A 22,793-nucleotide genomic window follows, 5' to 3' on the forward strand; every position below is an offset into this window, starting at 1 on the left:
GCGTCAGTTTACAATAAATATTCCCATCCCCTCTATGCATGCCAGATATTAGAACTTTGTACTCATCTCTATCACATGGTGATGATGCCTCCGTCAACTCGGGAAGTCCATCCTGAGTTTACTCCTCCTCCATGGGCACCACGGTGATGATTTCCATTAATATTCCATCTTGAAGTTGCTGAGCCATTGTTTGATGATGTTGGAACCGCTTACACTTAATCCTGCACAGACACAACGACACTGTTTAAATCACACTCCGGTTAACAGCGTTCAATGTGAACGTCCGGTCACGATCTCCTATGCGACTCCGTAAGATTCTTATGTTATAGTAATCATAATAATATGACTTTTCACGTCACGGTTTTCCAAAAAGTTAACACTGGCGTCACAGAGATCAAACTAAACACTGTTTATGCAAATTGGATTATTTCACCTTAAATAGGAATTAATTTCTATTGAACAAAGACCTAACGAGGGCTTAAAGGAGCGTAGCTCCGCCGTCAATAAACCGCAAACCCGGACTGACGCTTGTCCCGTCCTGCAGTAGTTTTTACTAGGGAGCGGTACCCCTCCCCTAATTTGCGTAGCGCCTATTCCCGGCGTACTCGAGGTAAAATAGTGCGGGCGACCGGTGACCAATATCTAGTTGGTGCGATTTAGACATAACCACTCAATTATCCTTCGGTGAATCTCTTTAAATTAATTAAAATCTGTTCTGCTCCCCCTACCGCACGGGGTGAAGTCCCGATCTCGAGGAGCTGTCGTGAGACTAAACAGATGGCCCCAGTACTTTTCCACGCAGAAACAACACAGTATTCTTTCTTCGGCTGAAAGTTATCACGGAAGAGGACATTAAACACTCTAAATAAATGTCCCAATGACATTTATCCCTTTTAAATCGGGAGATGAGCCCCTAATTAGAGTTTTATTAATTTTCTATCTCGTAGGTAATTAAGTTGGCCAGTCCGATTCCAAGATGGCTCCTATATTCCGTTTCGAAAAAGTTAGTTTCCCCTCATTCTGTGAGTCTTGAGGAGGGATGTCTTCTCTCGAGTGATGTCACAGGGAATCCCCATTCATAACCCCTCCCGGGTCTAAGTTGGCTTGGCTTCATCTACGGGGCCCCCGCTACACAAAGGATAATACTGCGCAATAAGTCGCAGACAAAGAAATCTCGCAGAATAATTTTGAAATACACAATTTATCTATCTCAATGGTATGAATATTAATTAGTTTCGGTATGACCTCCATTAATGATATGTATATTAATCATTTTCAGCGTTCTTTCATTTTAATAGCATTGCGTGTGTAATTATGGAGATCGATATCAACCAAAGGTCCTTGGATCATGCCCCTGTCGGGTTCAATGTATACATTTTGTTCATGACAACATCTTTGTAATCATTAGATACCGTACCACAAACAGCACTTTATTTTCCACAGAGCCTATAAATACTCTTTGCTTGAACATTATCATTAATGCAAGATCTCGATAGTTTCCGCAATCTCCGTTTCACCGGTACATTTTTGTAAACAGAAGGTATCTTTCATCCGGTCCTAATATTTCACTTTTTCTGATCTAATTTTCTTCACTCTTACTGGAGTTAGTTTATCATTCTCTCAACTTTCAACTTTCTCATCTTGCTGACTCGAGTTACCACCAGAAATATTTCAGGCGAAACCTGGAACAAATGAGCGTAAAAGGCCCTCCAGGCGAGCTGATTTGTCGGCCCAACAGACGGCCTGACTAAACACCGGATGTCATCAGTTGGCTTTGACTCCTGAACAGAACACACACATCATTCCCCCCGTTTTATTGAAACCCCAAAAGATTGGGAACGCGCTTGTAACACCGTTAACGGGTGTGAGAAACAGAAAGAAAAATTCATACAAAGAAATGACTATTGGAACGAAAAAAACATTAATCATATGATTTTACTAAAAGAACTGGATTGTAATGACTTCCGTAATTATTTGAGAATGGACTACGAAAGTTTCAATACATTGTTACACCTAGTGAGTACACTCTTATCGAAACAAGATACCGTCATGAGAGAAGCAGTCATTGCCGTCTTATTTTCTTTTCATTGTCGCAATCGTTGCGTCCTGGAATTTTTCCTCTACAGTTCAGTTGAAAGTCGTCTTCTGTATGAGTTTCCTGAAGCACAACTACATCCATGGAGTGATCCAGAAGGATTTTGGATAAGTATTCACTTTTTGCCTTACAGCATTAAAAATCATTAACACGACCATATTATGTGTTCGATTGGAAATGTGATAACATGTAGATTAGCTATTCAGTCAAGGAAATCGTGTCGCTGCTTCGATTATATAAATTTCCCTCTTGAAGAAGGAGCTGTCCGCCTCTGTGGTGCAGAGGTTAGTGGGATTAGCTGCCTCTCCCGGAAACCCGGGTTAGATTCGCGGCTCTGCCACGAAATTTGAAAAGTGGTACGACAGCTGGAACGGTGTCTACTCAGCCTCGGGAGGTCAACTGAGAAGAGGTGGGTTCGATTCCCACCTCAGCCATGCTGGAAGTGGTTTTTCGTGGTTTCCCACTTCTCCTCCAGGCGAATGCCGGGATGGTACCTAACTTAAGGCCACGGCCGCTTCCTTTCCAATCTTCCCATCCCCCCACGAGGCCCCTGTTCAGCTTAGCAGGTGAGGCCGCCTGGGCGATGTACTGGTAATTCTCCCCAGTTGTATCCCTGACCCAGAGTCTGAAGCTCCAGGACACTGCCCTTGAGGCGGTAGAGATGGGATCCCTCGCTGAGTCCGAGGGAAGAACCGACCCTGGAGGGTAAACAGATTAAGAAGAAATGGGAGTCCTCAGAAGGATTGTTTTTATTATTATTTAAGTTGATTTTTCGATTGTCAGAGCCATGAGGCTTAATAGGGCAGTACGGCGGCATCTTATTGTTATTGCACTATTAGCACCACCCAGAGGACACGTGTAGGGTACTTTAAGGTAAAACCTACGGACGTTGATCCTTAAGACACTCTCTTGTTTGGAAGAGATGGGCATTCGTCTGTAAGATACTGAAAGCCCTCCACATTAACCATTTTTCGGAGACAGGCAATCCAAATAACGCGATAACCTAAAGATCCTTATTATTTAGTTTTATGAACACCAAATAACTTGAAATTTCTCTTTATGGTCAATAAGGCTCTCCCCTGCCTGTGTGTTATCACTGTAAATTGATCCATGCAAATAGCACAGGAAAAACCATTATGCACAATTCCGCGCCAAATACTAAGGACCATTTTGCAAACATATGATTATTTGCGCCTTGAAATAACGCAGATACCCGTAATACGATCGAATTAATAGGTTATGCCACGTGCTCTGTAATGTAAGGAAGTTAAATGAACACTGAAAACCTTAATTGAAGACGTTGACACGTATGTTAACTTTCGAGGTGGAACGGCCATACGCAAGTACTAAACGTCTAGCAAACATCGTGTGTGTTGACTTCCGGCTGAATCGGTTAAGGGCTGGAGCAGAACGTGTGTGAATATCGGCAGCGTAGTGGTTCCAATCCAACGTCAGAGATGCTCCATTTTTTTTTTACAAGTTGCTTTACGTCGCGACGACACATATATGTCTTATGGCGACGATGGGACAGGAAAATGATAGAAGTGGGAAGAAAACGGCCGTGGCCTTAATTAAGGTACAGCCCCAGCATTTGTCTCGTGTGAAAGTGGGAAACCACGGAAAGTCATCTTTAGGGCTGCCGACAGTGAGGCTCGAACCCACTATCTCCCTATCGCTGGATACTGACCGCATTTAAGCGACTGCAGCTATAGAACTCGGTGGTGCTCCATATTACCAGGGATACAATAATAATATTTTTTTGCTATTGGTTTTAAGGGGTGCGCTCTGATTTAGCTTGTTTCCCCTAAGGATGGGTGGGGGAAGGATTGGGAAGGAAATCGGCCTCGGAAGGATAAAGTGTGTTTAGGAGTGCAAAGGAAGAACATAATGCAATTCTTAGACTTCAAGATGAAAGTTACGGAGTATCCAATCTGGGAGACGAAACAAGTGATTCCCCAACACGAGGAGCCATATTTAGTCCGTGATATCCGGAACTGTTTACCTGTGCGTGTGTTCGATGCCCAGCCAAGTGTACGTCACGCAGACATTTTAAAAGATTAATATAGGCGTATTCTTAAAGAATCTTTATACAGGTAAAGACCCGCTTTGATTAATTATTTATATTACGTTTAATCGCTTTAATTATTTATTTATTTATTTCGTTATTTCATATTAACCTGAACGTCATTTCATTCACTTAAAAATGTATGGAATACGAGTATTTCACTATGCCAGCAATAAGACGTGAACCGTAGTTTCTTTCATCTAGCTCAATCTTGTATTTTACCAGAGGAAACACACAGAACATATGATAGATAATAATAAACACGGAATAGTAGGCCTAATACATATATCAGTCAAGGTGTCATTCTAAGAGCACTGATAACATATGACTGTGTCAAAGAGTAATTCTTGCTCCGAGAAATGAAGTTGTCAGCGTCAATAAGAAAATTTTACCAGAGTTACGCGATATTCTACAAATGTACAAATCTATGGACACGACATGTAATACGGATGAAGCAGTCAGGTACTGTGTAGAGATGAGAAGAATGCAAGTATGAGGAATGTGGCCTGCAAGCACGAACTTCCTGTTTTACCCAGACAGATCGGCTCTTATCTGCTCTTAACTGCTACACGAAAACATTGACTCACACCTTGCAGTTTGCTGGATTACAACTGACAAGAGCGAAGAGCTGCCAGTAGAAGACAATATAAAGTCACCTGGGTAGTAGCGGAGTTGCTATGGTAACCAATGCGTCACTGGCTGTGCTAGTGAAAATCCCTTCACCCCGTGCCTCACCGAGCATGTGCATTCTTCTGATTTCCCAACAAGACATAAAAGAGCTTTTGAACAACCTTGAGTCACCTTCGAACATCATGGAGCGGGCGATTGTGGCACCAATTATCCACCAATTATCCTCCTTCCCTCAGACATGCCGCGGATGAAGTAGTATTCATTCCTCGGATTCAAATCATCCCTTCGGATAAACCGTTTCAATTTAGACGTCTGCAGTTCCCCGTTTTTGTTTCAGTTTCACTATATGCATCAATGAAATGAAATGAAATGGTGTATGGCTTTTAGTGCCGGGAGTGTCCGAGGACATGTTCGGCTCGCCAGGTGGAGGTCTTTTGATCTGAGACCCGTAGGCGACCTGCGCGTTGTAATGAGGATGAAATGATGATGACAACACATACACCCAGCCCCCGGGCCAGCGAAATTGACCAATGATGGTTAAAATTCCCGACCTTGTCGGAAATCGAAACCGTGACCCCTGTGACCAAAGGCTAGCACGCTAACCACTTAGCCATGGAGCCGGACATGTGCATCAATAAGGCACAAGGACAATCACTTAAAGTTGTAGGACTCGATATCCAGAACCGGTGCTTCTCCCATGGTCAGTTGTAAGTAGGTTGTTTAAGAGTATGAAAGTCAAACACACCATATATCTTAGCTCCAATTGGAAGGACACTTAATACAAAACGGACTAGATACAGAGGCCCTAATGGCCCGTGCAAAGAAAATGGAGATAGCTTTCCAAACCACCTGGAACATAAAGAACAAAAGGTGCTTTTCTACAAATACCAAAAGACACCATTATACACTGACTGACAGAGCAAATGCAACACCAAGAAGGAGTGGTTCGAAAGGGATGAAAGTTGGGGAAAAAACAGAGACGGCACGGACGAATAATTGATGTTTATTTCAAACCGATATGCAGGTTACACAATGCGCACGGCATCGACTCAGTAGGATGTAGGACCACCGCGAGCGGCGATGCACGCAGAAACACGTCGAGGTACAGAGTCAATAAGAGTGCGGATGGTGTCCTGAGGGATGGTTCTCCATTCTCTGTCAACCATTTGCCACAGTTGGTCGTCCGTACGAGGCTGGGGCAGAGTTTGCAAACGGCGTCCAATGAGATCCCACACGTGTTCGATTGGTGAGAGATCCGGAGAGTACGCTGGCCACGGAAGCATCTATACACCTCGTAGAGCCTGTTGGGAGATGCGAGCAGTGTGTGGGCGGGCATTATCCTGCTGAAATAGAGCATTGGGCAGCCCCTGAAGGTACGGGAGTGCCACCGGCCGCAGCACATGCTGCACGTAGCGGTGGGCATTTAACGTGCCTTGAATACGCACTAGAGGTGACGTGGAATCATACGCAATAGCGCCCCAAACCATGATGCCGCGTTGTCTAGCGGTAGGGCGCTCTACAGTTACTGCCGGATTTGACCTTTCTCCACGCCGACGCCACACTCGTCTGCGGTGACTATCACTGACAGAACAGAAGCGTGACTCATCGGAGAACACGACGTTCCGCCATTCCCTCATCCAAGTCGCTCTAGCCCGGCACCATGTCAGGCGTGCACGTCTATGCTGTGGAGTCAATGGTAGTCTTCTGAGCGGACGCCGGGAGTGCAGGCCTCCTTCAACCAATCGACGGGAAATTGGTCTGGTCGATATTGGAACAGCCAGGGTATCTTGCACATGCTGAAGAATGGAGGTTCACGTGGCGTGCGGGGCTGCCACCGCTTGGCGGCGGATGCTCCGATCCTCGCGTGCTGACGTCACTCGGGCTGCGCCTGGACCCCTTGCACGTGCCACATGTCCCTGCGCCAACCATCTTCGCCACAGGCGCTGCACCGTGGACACATCCCTATGGGTATCGGCTGCGATTTGACGAAGCGACCAACCTGCCCTTCTCAGCCCGATCACCATACCCCTCGTAAAGTCGTCTGTCTGCTGGAAATGCCTCCGTTGACGGCGGCCTGGCATTCTTAGCTATACACGTGTCCTGTGGCACACGACAACACGTTCTACAATGACTGTCGGCTGAGAAATCACGGTACGAAGTGGGCCATTCGCCAACGCCGTGTCCCATTTATCGTTCGCTACGTGGGCAGCACAGCGGCGCATTTCACATCATGAGCATACCTCAGTGACGTCAGTCTACCCTGCAATTGGCATGAAGTTCTGACCACTCCTTCTTGGTGTTGCATTTGCTCTGTCAGTCAGTGTACAAAGGGTAACACTGTCGTCAAACCGGTATCTCCTCTATGCGTCAGAATGCATTATCCTCTCTCAAAAAAGTGCACTGGCTAAGTTGGAGCAAGAAGAGAGAAAGATTCTCCGCAACATCCTTAGCCCAAAATACAAATTACATAAAAATATCCAGACAGGAAATCTACTCTACGATAGAGAAAATCACGGACACTATGCGCAAACACAGAGCTCGTATCTACGATCACTTAGGACGGATGGACGACTCTTGATGGACAATGTTATATCTGCGCACTTTTTATCGATAGATTTCTGTCCGGCGTGAGGAGTAAGGAGGGAGCTCTCGCGGTACCGGTAGTACTGCCAACTGAATGAAAATGAAATCTGAATTGAATCGAGAATATGATCGATCGATATGAAGTTCCTAGACCGTTATTATCTTAAGCCAATAACTGTGTCACATACACATTATATAACATTTCTCGATGCGAATCTTGTTCTTAGCATGAATTCTATAGTTTGGCTTTGCTGTATAAACAACAACAGTACTAGTACGTAAAGTGTACGCCAGATGTCGCACAACGATGTTAAAGCGATTCATAGTTTGTGTTCAAAGGTTGCCAATACGAATCTCGAAGATTGCAGAGGTCGACCTATTCAGCACTAGGGTGTAAAGCTATCGCGAAAAGGTGCGCAGATAGTGTGTTGGGTATTCACCCCGAAGGCTGGTTTGATCCTCTACAGCTCCACCAACAGCTGTCATAGATAGCCTAGGTGTCACTGAAAAGGCATACTAGGGAAATGAGGAGTGAGGTAGTTTCCCGCTGCTTTCGATGGACGAAACGTATTTTTAATAATTTTGACTCAAAACCAAAGAAAAACAAAAAACAGCAGTTCCCTGGTACGTTAACGTCAATAAAGACCTCGAAGAAATGGGCCTACGACCAGATGACGCGCACAAAGGAGACTTTTCAGAACAAGCATTGTGACTTTGGGACTTTCCGGGATGCGAAGTGGACAACTGGTGCAAAGTGGTCTGACGAACACCGTGCTCGGCACAGCGAGCTAATGAAAACCTACTGGATCAATAAAAAGCTGAGTAAACGCCAGAATGTTTAATGAAACTTCTCGTGGTCCCTAGTTTCCGATTAGCGAATAATAAATAAAAATCGTATGGTAACAGCTACCGTGTACAGACATTTTATTGTTGACGCCATCCGACTGGCTGCCTGCCTGCTCATCAATTTCGACGCTTCATTTTACTCTAGGCCTACTATATGGCAGCTTAAGCCGAAATTACCTTGGACGTCTATAATGACTTTTTGTCGGGTGGACACCAAATATGTCATCAGAGATCTTTTACATGTCGACATCGTACGGCATGGAGTGTCGAATGGACGTTGTACCGCCTTTCGAAAATCTGACTACCATTGCAGCGTTTGAAACTGTGATCTAGCGATCCGGAGGCTGACAGTCTACCGCAGATCTACAGATGAATCCCTCTTAGTAAACTCTTACGAGAAGCAGAAGATATCGTGGATGAGTTCAACCGTCTCTGCCCGATGGGGAATAGTTAAGAGTCTGTCACAAGTATGTGGACCTAATGCTAGACTCGAGTAGGGAATTTGTGGTTGCCAACCCACGCTCCCAATTTGAGAGCCCTTCGTGTCCACTTCTAGGCTCCTCTTATGACAGGTGGGGTACATCGTGAATTTATTCTACAGCGCTAACCCACTGGGCGATTAAGAGAAGATAATTATCTCAATGTACTTCCCTTTAAATCAATGATTTCCGAGCGAGTTGGGTACACGGTACAACCCCATGTAGCTATAAGTTTGCAATCGGAGAGAAGGTAGGTTCGATCCCAACCATTTACAACGGTCATGATTTTCCATTCCTATTTTCACACCAGAAAAATGCCAGTGCTATGCCTTCATTAAGCTAACATCTGCAACCCTTCCTTATCTAGACATTTCGCATGTCATTTTGGCCTAAAGTCTCCTAAGTGTTAGTACGACTTGAACCCACCAACAATAAAAGTCCACAGTTCAAGCCTTCAGGCAAGATCATCAATGTTGAAAACATCCTAGGCATTTTAGCTACGAATATTAGGTAATTAAAATATAACAAAATATGAGAATATATTATTATCGGATAATTATTTATGTTTTCTTTTATATATAAATGACATGAGTAAAGAAATGGAATCAGAGGTAAGGCTTTTTGCAGATGATGTTATTCTGTGTAGAGTAATAAATAATTTACAAGATTGTTAGCAACTGCAAAATGACCTGATAATGTTGTGAGATGGACAGCAGTCAATGGTATGGTGATAAACGGGGTTAAAAGTCAGGTTGTGAGTTTTACAAATAATATATGTCCTCTCAGCTTTAATTACTGCGTTTAGGGGTGAAAGTTCCTGTAAGTACATAGGTGTTAATATAAGGAAAGATCTTCATTGGGGTAATCACATAAATGGGATTGTAAATAAAGAGTACAGATCTGTGCACATGGTTATGAGGGTGGTTAGGGGTTGTAGTATGGATGTAAAGGAGAGGACATACATGTCTCTGGTCAGACCCAAACTAGAGTATGGTTCCAGTGTAAGGGACCCTCACCAGGATTACTTGATTCAAGAACTGAAAAAAATCCAAAGATAAGCAGCTCGTTTTTTTCTGGGTGATTTCCGACAAAAGAGTAGCGTTACAAAAATGTTGCAAAGTTTGGGCTGGGAAGAATTGGGAGAAAGAAGACGAGCTGCTCGACTAAGTGATATGTTCCGAGCTGTCATGGGAGAAATATAATATAATGGCGTATGGCTTCCGGAGAGGCCTGGTGCAGGTCTTTTTCTGCTAGACGGCCTATTCGGCGACCTGCATGTCTGTGAAGATGAGGGCCCTACCTATGATGATTTCTAATGTTGAATACGCCACACACACCCAGCCCAGAGCCATTGGAATTAACCAATTAAGGTTAAAATTCCCGACCCGGCCGGGAATCCAGTAATCTAAAACGGATATTTATCTTGCATTACATGACATTACACAGTTACACATCTTAAAGCTAACATACTTTCGTCAGAAATGAAAACACTTTAGTAGTAGTGCAACACCCCCTTTATAAAATAATTCAACGACGTGCGTCATAGGGACGTGTGCACACAAGACCAATATTGAAAGATCAATAACTCATAAAAAATCAGAATAATAACACAACAAACATGGAAGAGTACTGGAACCAACCCAAAATGGAACGAGAGAGGAGAGGATCAAGGGACTACGGGACAAAGCAACATCAAAATGACACCAAAATTTTCTTAAATTAAAATAAAAATATAATTAATAAATAATAGTTACCATTATACATCAAATTTTAAGAAAATTAAACAACCCGGAGGTAGCATTAAACTTGCAAAAAAACACAGTATTAAGATGTAAAATGAAAATTCATGTAAATCAAATAAAATTTCTAATAAATAGTACCTTTTGTTCCAAAAAAATTATATATGTATATATATATATATATATATATATATATATACTGATGCATCAGCTTAACTTAATAATTATTATTAATAGACACATGTCTAAAGTCTGTTAATATTAAATTAATTTAAAATTTAATACAGAAAAGGGAAACATTTGAATTGAAAATCGAGAGCTTTTGACAGCACCCCAGTGGAAAACAAGACCCCACCAAACCACATATTAATGAAGAAACCCGACATATCACCATTAACACAGAACACGGCAAATACAGACATAATGTCCCCTCAGGAGACACGCCCAGAAAATAAACATACGACCAAATAAAACCGAAATTTAAGACCACAGCATCATGTTAAGGAGAGACAATAAATAAAAATACCGACACATAATTTACAGGATAGAACCAGTTCACATAACGTCACCGTGAACCAAAAAAGTAAAATGCAATTTCAGAAGGAAACAGCCATAACAATATTCACGGAGCAATCCACAAGATGCACTTATCGCGCCGGCGACAATTCACAATCTCTCCACTAATGACAATAATAAGTTACGTAACCGTCAGGCCAGAACAGATAACACAATACAAATCAGGAGTGATAAGATAAGGACCAGGCTCCATATCTTTCGCACTCGGGTTGTCTAAGCCCTCGATTAAAATGAAAACGTTACAATGGCATTGTTGACAAACGTTAACGTAAATGCTGGTTTACAAAATAATTAGAACAAGGATCTCATTTAAAACCCGCAATAGGGATGAAAATTAACTAACTAAACTCAAATAAATATTCCCGGAGAGAGAAACAAAATTTTTGTTAACGAAAATAAGAATTATGTAAATTAAAAGAAATTAGAGATAAGTGTAAGTGTAGTGTTAGGTCAATTACGGGCACACGAAAGCCAAAACACGCGACAAGAAGCACGAATCACACCCAAGAGAGTAACCACAAACATGAATATGATCCCACAATACAAGACGATAGAAGAGACAAATAATTACTAAATATCAAAGGATAACGGCACACGCATAAAGACATAACATAGAAAATCACCCGCAAACCCAAAAATGCGGCCAGACGAAGAGAACGACAAATTTAAAAACAAGGCAACGGAGAATTTAAAGGATTATCTAAGCGCAATAATGGCCATCCGTTACATACGACACAAACACTCGCAGCAAGAACTCCGTATCACCATACTGAGATATCCATCACGCCCAAATAGAATATAAATCCAACAGCGGAAAATAATATTAACAGAAACAATTCATTAAATGTATTTACAGGAAGCTATATGCCTAGATAACTCGCCTCGTATTTGACCCAACACTATCACTTCATAAGTACCAAAACAACACCACACTATATATCTACATATTTACACTAAAAGAACTATAATACAAACTACACGTTCAAAACATAACTCCCCCGATGGGAAGGGGTAAGGTTACCACCCTATACCAGTCTGCGAATGCATAGTTTTTGCAGCGGGAACGTAAGCCATGTTCTAGACAGCGTCTTCTCTCCAAAACTTTCAAGCTCAGAATGAACCATTTCCAAGTTCCCCGCTAGGAGCGACCCGGAATCAAATCAAATCAAAATCTCTTTATTTGCAAATGAGGTGTCTACCTCGGTGGCAAATGGTACACTAAAATACATTATTGTCAAGCACTAAATTTTAAATTAACAGGAGACGAAGAAATTTTCCTAGAATACAATATTATACAATTTACGCTAATAATTTTTTCTATTAAACACACACATCATCCTTAATAAATTTATATTGTTTACAAAATTCTACTTATAATATCTTACAAACATAGTCAACTCATATACAGTACGGTATGTGAAATTACTTCTAATAATACTATACAACTGGCATAAGATTAAAATTAATACTGAATTTATTTACATATTTATATTGTACCCATTTTGGAACCTAAGTAGCATAACGACCTGCTGCGTCTTAACCAGAGCCCCTTTTGCCACCACTTTTCAGAGTTCCTGAAGGGCCTTCACAGCTACCGTAGCGGTCCCAGGGCCCTCGAAGTCCCCACTGTACTTCACCCCTACAGGCAGTCCCCTACTTGGGCTGTCCAAACTCCTTAGACCAGGGGATGGAATTAATTTAATCACACACATTTATTATTTACAATATCCTGCACTGGTCGAATGCCCTCTAACATTTAATTTATTATCTCTGTTGTTGTTTATTCTCTTCTTGAATATCTGTACAGATTTTGGAAAAGGATCAAACACTACCCCTGGTAAACTGTTCCACTCCTTCACGCCGTTCCCAATGAAAGAAAATTTACCCCAATCGCTTCTGCTAAAATTCCTTCTAATTTTGTACTTGTGGTCAGTTCTACCAATATAATTATTTTCCAACCGAAGCCTCTCACGGATATCTCCCCATGCTTCTTCTCCTGTATAGGCTCTATATAATCCTATAAGTCTAGTTTTCTCCCTTCTCTTACTTGAAGTTTCCCATCAAAGTTCCTTTAACATTTCTGATACACTACTCTTTCTCCTGAAATCCCCTGTTACAAACCTTGCTGCTTTCCTCTGCACACCATCTAGTTCTTTTATTAGGTATTCTTGGTGAGGATCCCAAACACTGTTTGCATATTCCAATAATGGACGAACCATACTTAAGTAACTTTTTTCTTTTAATTCTTTGTTGCATCCTTTAAGTAGTCTCATTATGACATGCAACGATCTGTATGCTTTCCCAAAAATGTCATCAACATGACCCTTCCAGTGCAAATTACTTTCAAATCTCACACCTAAGTATTTGCACTTGCCATCTTTTGGGATAACTACCTCATCCAAAGTATATTCAAATTCAGTTTTAAAGCTCCTGTTTGTAAATGTTGTAACAGTTGATTTGCCTCCATTAATCTTCATATTATTTTCTTCAACCCATTCTTGGATACTGTCAAGGTCCCTTTGTAATTCTGAACAATCCTCAATGTTATTTATTTCCCTATAAACAATTATGTCATCTGCATACAATCTTATTTTCGATGTTATATTGTTCCCTAAATCATTTGCGTATATTAAGAAAAGTAACGGACCGATTATACTACCCTGTGCAATTCCCTTCCAGACTTTCTCTTCCTGTGATATATTATTTCCTACTTTGACTTTCTGAACCCTTGAATTTAGAAATGTTCTTATCCAACGTATAACCCTTACATCCAATCCTATTCCCTCCAATTTCTTTAATAATATTCCATGTTCCACTCTATCAAAGGCTTTGGAAAGATCTATGGCTATGCAATCTAACTGACCTCCTGAATCTAACTGACCTGATATGTCCTGCTGAAATCCCACCAGTTGTGCCTCGCAAGAAAATTTCTTTCTAAATCCATACTGGCTCCTCATGAACCAATTTTTATCATCACATATCCCTCTGATGTACTTTGCTATTAAACTCTCTAGTATTTTACAAACTGTACTGGTCAGGCTGATTGGTCTGTAGTTCTCTGGTTTCCTTTTATCACCCTTTCCTTTATAAATTGGTATTATTATAGATTCCTTCCATTCCTTTGGTATCACACTATTATTTATGACATAGTCAAAGAGAAATTTTAAATAAGGCACTATATACCGCCCCATTGTCTTTAATACCTCCCCAGTAATTTGATCACTTCCTGCTGCTTTTCCTTTCTGAAGCAGTTGGATTTCTCTGCAAATATCTTCATTTGTGAATGAGAAGCTTCTTGTTTCCCTCTGTGTCTCTCCCTCTCTATCTTCTGTTACGGTTTCCAAGTCCTGACAATCTTCTACTGAATCTCGGAATTCCCTACTAAAGAGGTTTGCTTTCTCAGTATCTGTTAAATAGTGTTCACCCCCTTCTCCCACCATTGTAGGAATTTGGATTCCTTTTCCTTTTTGATTCCTAATATATGAATACAGCTTTTTCCATTTCCCTTTGTGGTCATTACCCTCTTGAAGAATGCCATTCTCCCTTCACTTATCCAACAACTGAATTGTGATTTAAGGTAAGTCCCAAATTCATCAACTTTAGTTTTTCTGTATAATTTCTTGTCTTTTGTGACCCTCTTATTAAGCATTTTTGGTACAAGTCCTACATCCATTATTACAGCCTTATGGTCACCTATTCCTTCAATTACCTCAGTTTTATCAACAATTTCCCAGGGTTTAACCAAGAATACATCTAGCAAGTTATTGAGACGAGTTGGTTCTTGTACTACTTGTGTAAATCCTCCCTACCAAATTAACTTATTTGCCAGTTTCTGTTCATGGGCTTCACTTGCAGCTCCATTCCATTCAACTTCAGGCAAGTTTAGATCTCCCCCAATTATTACCGTATCATTATTGTTTTTATGAGTATAATCTATTATTTTCTCAAATATTTCCATGTCTCTTTCCTCTCTTCCAGGCCTATATGTTCCTATAATTCCCACCTCCTTCATATTATCACAAACTAATTTTATCCCTAATATTTCATCCCTTTCATCAGTAAACCATTCATGCGAACAATAAGTTTCCTTCACCAGAATAAATACCCCTCCTCCCTTTTTATCTCCTCGGTCTCTACGATAGACTGTATACCCTTCTGGAAATACTTCTGTATTACCCACCCCTTCTCTCAACCACGATTCTACTCCTATCACCACATCCGTCTCATAAGATTCCATCAATGTACCGAATTTTAATTGTTTATTTACTACACTCTGACAGTTTACCAAGAGCAATCTCAGACCTCCTTCCTCCCTAAAACTTGACTGTTGCAATTGGGTAACGTTTGACTCATGAGTTGAGAATAGACCAGATACTCGCCCTGGTGGGCAATGTCAAAACGCACAGTGTAGTAGTAAATGTAGTCTCACAGATGGCGTAAGAGTACGTGTAGCTGTCCGCAGTGCAATTATACTCTTAGAAAAAATAACACATAGTATAACTATGTGACGAAAGGTTCACTTCTCCTCGTATAGACAGAGTAGATGCCCAGCAGGCCAAGAGTTCAAGGTGCTAAGACAGAATTTATCAGAGTCCACGAGATACGAAGTTTTTATTAATTCAATACTTCAAATATAGTAGAATTCCAGTCTCATATAATCGTGGTATATCACAGCTCCGTACAACAACTGGGCCGTGAACACGAGGTCCATAGTGGAATGAAATAATTCGCCAAAATTACAAGTGCCGATGAGAGACACAATTTAAATATATGTCGCATAGACAGTTGATTGTCAAAGTGTATGACATAATTAGCGTATTTTGTTAAATAACGCTTCAGTTGTAGCAGGCGAAGTTTCCGACGCATATGTAAGCACTGGTTTTATAAGTGTTTTGTAGATGGTTAATTTGGTAGTACGAGTCAAGAGTCTTGAGGGGTGAAGTCTTGTGCGAGCAAAATACGTTCTGCTGGCTGCTATTATTTTCTGTTTAATTTCATATGATGTAGGTATCACTTGAGTAGGTGACTGTCAATCCCAAATATTAAAACTGCTCTACTCTCTCAAAGGTGTAATTGTCTACAGTTACTGAGGCCGACATGTTCTCTTTGCATATTTTCGGTAAACATATATTTAGTTTTCTGTTGATTGATGGTCAGTCTCATTTTCCTACTAGCATCTTCAAGGGCGATGAATTTCTCTTCCACTGCATTTCGAGTTCTTGCCACTATACCTACATCATCAGCATAGGCAGTATCTGCACTGATCTAAAGAGCATTGTTCCCCTATTCAGGACGTTTGCATCTCCCATCACCAACTCTAAGGCAAGCATACCACATGAAAATACTTCTTACATGAAATGTACAAAATGCCCTCAATTAGCACTGGTACATGCATCATCCCGCCGTCGTATTGAATTCCTTGTTGTTACCACAAAGATGCACACACAAAATTCTGTCAATTGTGTACACTATTTAATTTACAAATTAATTATACACATTCTACACACACGCACTAATAAACTGCCATCTTGAACACTTGACTACTATGCTCTTGAACACAACACTGTTACGAAGATTAATAAGAAGAAGACTGCCACACGTACGTCAACGTACTATAAATCACAACATGAATTCACATACGATACTCGATTAACGACTTGCACTCACAACTCTTGTTAAACCAACTCCACTCAACCCTCAAGACTGCCTCTTTGTATACGTTGGCTGGTCAGGCTTCTAGAAGAATAGACACAACATGCTTTCTCGTAATTTTGAGAGTCTTCAATAACCTATTTGCAATAAAAGGAATTTTATGTAATTCTCTAGAGCAAAAGATACGTTGTTCTGGACTACTACCGTGTGTTGCACAATATTGCAATGGATGTACAGGTAAATAATAAATTATATACTGTACTTCATATTAATATGCATACAGCAGATGTTTCATGACATAACCTCACAAATAATACGATCATGATTTTTTCCAAAAAAAAAGTCCGGAAAGTAACTACATAAATAATAATAATAATAATAATAATAAATTAATAATAATAATAATAATAATAATAATAATAATAATAATAATAATAATAATAATAATACTCGTCGAGCTCGATATTTCCATTATTTATCCACGGGCTAGAGAATATTGTTTCCATGTTATACTAATATATTACACTTGCATAACCCTGCAATGGTGTTTCCTCAGGGTGTGTAAGTTATTTTATTTTCCTTCATTATCATTTGTTGTTCCGCTCCATATATTGTGGTTACTCTCAGTGTCGTCCATAACCCTCTACCAATCTGCCATGCCGCCAAGACGTTGGTTCTGTTTCCGACGGCTCGGCAGCTTCTCTTCCTGGAATCGCGCATGCGTGCGTACGCTCTTACTCCCATTGCCCCGTGCTTGCTAAACCTGACCGAGATGTTGTTTCAGTATCCAACGCTTTGCGTTGATTTTTGTTTTCGAGTTCCGCGCGAGTGTATTATTGCTTACGCAATCAAGTTGGGGGGTTTAAATGTTTTAAACGGGTAATGAAAGCATAGTAAAACAATGTTTAAACATTAGTTTTTCATCATTCTTACAGCGAAAAGAAATAAGTGATCAACAGTGGTCGACCATGCAGAGTCATTTTCAGAACTGCCGACGGTGGTTTGTTAATTTTCTGTACTTTAGTTTTACAATATTATAACATTATTAAAAAATATAGAATTTTACTAAGGTGAAGTGACTGAAATGGCCAAAGTACGTATTTCGCCTTTGGAAGAAATTTCGTAATTCCCTGCAGACTTTCTCTTCTTTCTCCATGAATTTCTATTACATTAATTCATTTTGTGATCTTAATAATCTGGTAAAAAGTAGAGGGGGAGGGTTAATGTGCGAGTTTATAATTAATCCATTAATTTCATCTGTAACAGCGCCTGAACTTCTGGCGCAGGAAACGCCATTGCACCCCAGATGAACTAATGTATCCCTGGTACACCCTGATTGTCCCATGTTATTTCTGACGAATAAAATGGTATTTTGTTTTGTCTCTTTACAGCGACCTTTGCCTACCTGACCATCGGAACCTTCATAGGATGGCCATCATCTACATGTCCACTGTTAACTGGGCAGAATTCTCCGCTTCCAATATCGTCGGAACAGTGTTCGTGGGTAGTTGCCATCTCCAACTTCGGAATGCTTTGCGCACCTATACCTACAGGTTATTTATCGGACTTGTTAGGCCGGAAGGTAGTGATGGCAACAGCAACAGTGCCCTTTATTGTCTCGTGGTTAATGGTGACTTTGGCGCGATCTGTAGAAGAACTCTACATAGCCAGGTTTATGGCCGGTTTGGGACAAGGTATAGCCTTCTCTGTTGGACCGATATACCTTGCTGAAATTTCTGAAGATCGTATAAGAGGAGCAATGGGGACACTCTTTCAAATTATGTTAAATATAGGCACCTTATATGAGTACTGCGTAGGCCCGTACGTGCCATATGCGACTCTCGCCATATCTTCTGCTGTTTTCCCATTCCTTTTCCTCATTACATTTGTGTGGATGCCGGAATCTCCTTATTACTTACTCGATAAAGAGAGACAAAAGGACGCTGAAGAATCCTTGATGAAATTAAGAGGTGTGAAGGAAAAAGTAAGTGTGAAGGAAGAACTCGAAATGATGCAGCTGACTCTGGATATTCAGAAGAAGGAAAAAGGGTCACCACTAGACCTTATACGTCACAGAGGAAACAGAAAAGCTTTCTTAATTGTTATAGGTTTGATTTTTTGCCAGGCATTCAGTGGAATTATTGCTATTTTGTCATATACAGCCAGCATATTCAAAAGTAGTGGTAGTGAAATTGATGCCAACATGTCAGCAATTATTGTTGGTATTGTGACATTACTCACCAGTGTCGCCTCCTCGCTTCTTGTAGACCGTGCTGGAAGAAGGCCCTTGCTATTACTTTCAAGTGCAGGGTGCTCATTATGTATGATAGGACTAGGTATTTATTTCTTATACGCTCCAGTAATAGACAAATCCATAAACATTGACTGGATCCCGTTAGCATTAATGATTATTTACATAATGATGTTCATGGCCGGTTTGGGTCCATTACCTTGGGCTGTCGCGGGTGAAATTCTTCCTAGTAATATAAAGGGATACGCTATCGCGATGGCATCGATGACTTCTCCCGCTCTTACCCTTATTGTTGTGAAAATGTTTCAGCTTTTAACCGACGGAGCAGGAACATACGTTGTCTTCTGGATATTCGGTGTGTGTTGTGGTGTTTCGACTGTTGGTATTTCATTATTCGTGCCAGAGACGAAAGGAAAGTCGCTCCTAGAAATTTATGAGGAACTGAATAAAACTCCAGACCAACGTAGTACTGTCTGCAGCATTTCTACAATAGCTACAACACTTTCATCAGATTTAGAAATGAACAAGAAATGCTTCCATAGTTCAGACCCTCATAAATTAGTTTCAACTTAGGATTGCACACTAATTTGTTGCAGACATAAAAATGTATGGCATTTATTTATGAGCAATATTTGTTCGACCATGAAGAGATGTCATCATTCACTCAGTTAAGCTGGAGTCAGACAATTTAGAGTAGACAGAAAAGTGTACTCTGTTTAGTAGCTTTTCCCGCCACAACAGTATTTACTTAATCCTTCGTAAGGTAGCATTGTATATACAAATTCCAAATAACTGCCAAAGATTCCAATTTCAAAGGTGTCCGGACACATGCGATCACGGACATTTGTGGTCACCACAAAATCACGGGTGTTTATGGTCACTGGGTTAAACTTGTGCCCACTCACAGAAATTCCCCAGGGGTCACAGGAGATTTGCGGTCAATATGCAGCAGGGCGTGGGCCTCCATCAGCTTATTCTCGAGGTATCCCCTCTAACCTGCCTGGGCTCCTGCTCATTCGCTTCGAAAACAGTACTTTTTTCTAGGGCGCATTATTTAGAGACTGATACCTTCAGCCATAATCGTGCACATTACAATCGTTATATGCATAGAAAGTATAGGGAAAGCTAACATCGAATCATCGTCTGGGTGTGTCTGAAGGGGAAGAATTAAGGCCCGCTCCCACCTAGTGGAATGGAATCGAATCGAACCGAACAGAATTTGTTTTAACATGTGTTTAAATGGGAGATAGAGATAGCGATCGCCACGAGTCGAATCGAATCGAACCGAACGGAACAGGATTCTCTGCCAAGAATGTTTTTCGACTAGCGGAGCGGAATCGAATAGAATTATCAAGATTCGTGCAACTTCGTAGACGGTCGGGTCGAGTCGAGATCTTTAGGACGATCATTTGGCGGCAAATGTGTGTCAGCTTCAGCTGGAGAGTCAGCTGTTTCTTGGATACGGTCGGGAAAATTTTGTTTTGTGATCGTTTATTTAACTTATTGATACTAGACACGGAAAAACTTATTAGTTTTGTTCAAAAATATAATTTCCTCTACTACAAGACCCACGAGCATTACTGCAACAACGTAAAAAATAATGCCTGGGAGGATATAAGCAAGGCTATGGAAAACCAAACTTATTATAATATTCAATTTTGTGGCAGGTTTCTGTAGTCTATATAAAATTTAATTCATATTTTTTGTTGACTTCATCACCAAATCATGTTATGTTGGAGTCCACACACAGTATACCAGTACGATAGTTGACATCACATCTCACATAGGATGCATCTTTCAGTGTTTATTATATTTTCAGTGAACGATTTCGTAAGTGGCATTCCCTAGGTTTCAAACTGTCGTATTTGTGCTGTGCGGTTAGGGTTGCGTAGGTGTGAATTTTCATTCGGGAGATAGTGAGTTCGAAACCCACTGTCGGCAGCCCTGAAGATAGTTTTCCGTGGTTTCCCCATTTTCACACCAGAAAAATGCTGGGTCTGTACCTTAATTAAGGCCACGGTCCTAGGCCTTTCCTATCCCATCGTCGCCATAAGACCTATCTGTGTCGGTGCGACGTAAAGCAAATAGTAAAAAAATAATAAAAAGGAGTGTTGAGGGTACCTCGATTAATGATTTCATCCTCCCACGGGACGCAATCTAATGCATTAAAGTAGTTTTAAAAATGATCACGGCCTCCCATTGCATCTGATGTAGCATTTCCCCCTGTAAAATTGAACTTTTCTGTTAAATTCTACTATCTGAAATAGTTGTTGAAATTGCAGTACAGTAGCTCTGAAGTAGGGCTACCGTCGAAACTTAGCTTCATCGCGCATTCAACATTCAAATAAGTTTGAATACTCTCCTTTTGGTTGTCTTGTTAATTTCATGTACCCAGAAACTTTTCCGATCTCTCGTAATTTTCTACCTCCTCACACCTTCTATCAGACCGTCCACTGCAAGCCTGAAGATTCCCGTAGAATCCCGTTCGATTCTGTTCCGCTAGATGTGAGCGGTCGAGTGGAAATTTCGGCTGTTCGGTTCGATTCGATTCCACTAGGTGGGAGCGAGCCTTTAGTCATGCCATGTTTTTGGAAACATAGAATTCTGCAATTTATAAACAAAGAATAAAACATCCCAATGTATATTGTCTTGAAAGTTGGATTAGATCAGATGATGGATTTTACAGTAGCAATGTCTTAAAATTGTCGCATGGTAGAAACGGGTACTTTTTGCGTTCCACCTGCTATAGAAATTTTAATATAATTAAAAATACAAAACCTAACGTAAAATGAAACTTAAAATAAAGTGAGGAAAATGACGTTATTGGATTTTTGTGGCCTATTGGTTATTTAATGAACGACCTCCAAACTCGAGTACGTATAATGATTTGGTCGACAGTAAATTATATGTTTTAAAATGCTGATTCCCATCACACATTGCCCGGAATGTTAACCTAGAACGAGCGGGCAGGAACTCAGGCAGGTTAGCGGGGATATCCCTAGAATAAGCTAATGAGGCCCACGACCCTGCTGCAGTGACCGCAGATCTCCTGTGACGTGGAGAATATCTGAGTGGGCACAAGTTTTTCTCGGTGACCGCAAATGTCCGGGAACCGTTTCAAAGAACCTGTGTATCCATATAAATACAAACGCTCTCGAAGCTCTGTTATAATTTTCATGATTCCTTTCCATCTAGAAGTCGAGATGTAATTAAATCACTTGTTTCAGAAACAGCACTTCTCCACTTTTTGATGATATATGAGTTACTAATACATTCTTAATTACAGACAAATTGAAATACTACGTATAATGAGTCTAGAAGCCAGATATGTGTGGCAGAAGTGTTCTCTCTGCACAAAAGTGGAGCCTTTGCGTCTGTAACCACGAAAATATTAATAACTCATATAGCGTCAAAAAGTGGAGAACTGATATTTTTAAGATAAGTGTTGCAATTACGTAAGCAGTTTGTACAAATACAATCATTTGTTTGATTTTGTGATTTATTGTTTAGTTTATTTTATTTATCTACATGCTGGTATTATCACTGTGATTATCATCCTAATCACCTACGTAATCTGCACAATGTTATCATCATACCTGTCTACACTCTTCTTCCTCTTCCCCTCCTCCTATTTATTACTATTATTATTATTATTACTATTATTATTATTATTATTATTATTATTATTATTATTATTATTATTATTATTATTATTATTATTATTGATCTCAGAAGTGCAGTCAACAAACGTCATTTTTTCCAATATAGTTGGTTCGATTCTGGCTGCATCAGAGAGTGTTTAACTATGACAACCCTATGTCGTAGGTTCCCTGAACTACGGGACAAGATTTCGGTAAAAACTGAAAGAATACATATC

The 22,793-nt window shown here is 40.6% G+C and overlaps 1 protein-coding gene across 1 annotated transcript in view; it reads left to right on the plus strand.

The window, feature by feature from the left end:
* LOC136872025 (facilitated trehalose transporter Tret1-like) overlaps positions 1-20,078 on the plus strand; it is a 90,645-nt gene extending 70,567 nt beyond the window's left edge. Inside the window, exon 3 of the mRNA XM_068227520.1 lies at positions 18,057-20,078. Coding sequence (XP_068083621.1) covers positions 18,057-19,489 — 1,433 coding nt within the window. The 3' untranslated portion in view covers positions 19,490-20,078. The remainder of the gene's footprint in view (positions 1-18,056) is intronic.
* The last annotated feature ends 2,715 nt before the right edge of the window (positions 20,079-22,793 follow it).

The sequence above is a fragment of the Anabrus simplex genome, chromosome 4 (assembly GCF_040414725.1).
Source record: "Anabrus simplex isolate iqAnaSimp1 chromosome 4, ASM4041472v1, whole genome shotgun sequence".
Lineage (NCBI taxonomy): Eukaryota > Metazoa > Arthropoda > Insecta > Orthoptera > Tettigoniidae > Anabrus > Anabrus simplex.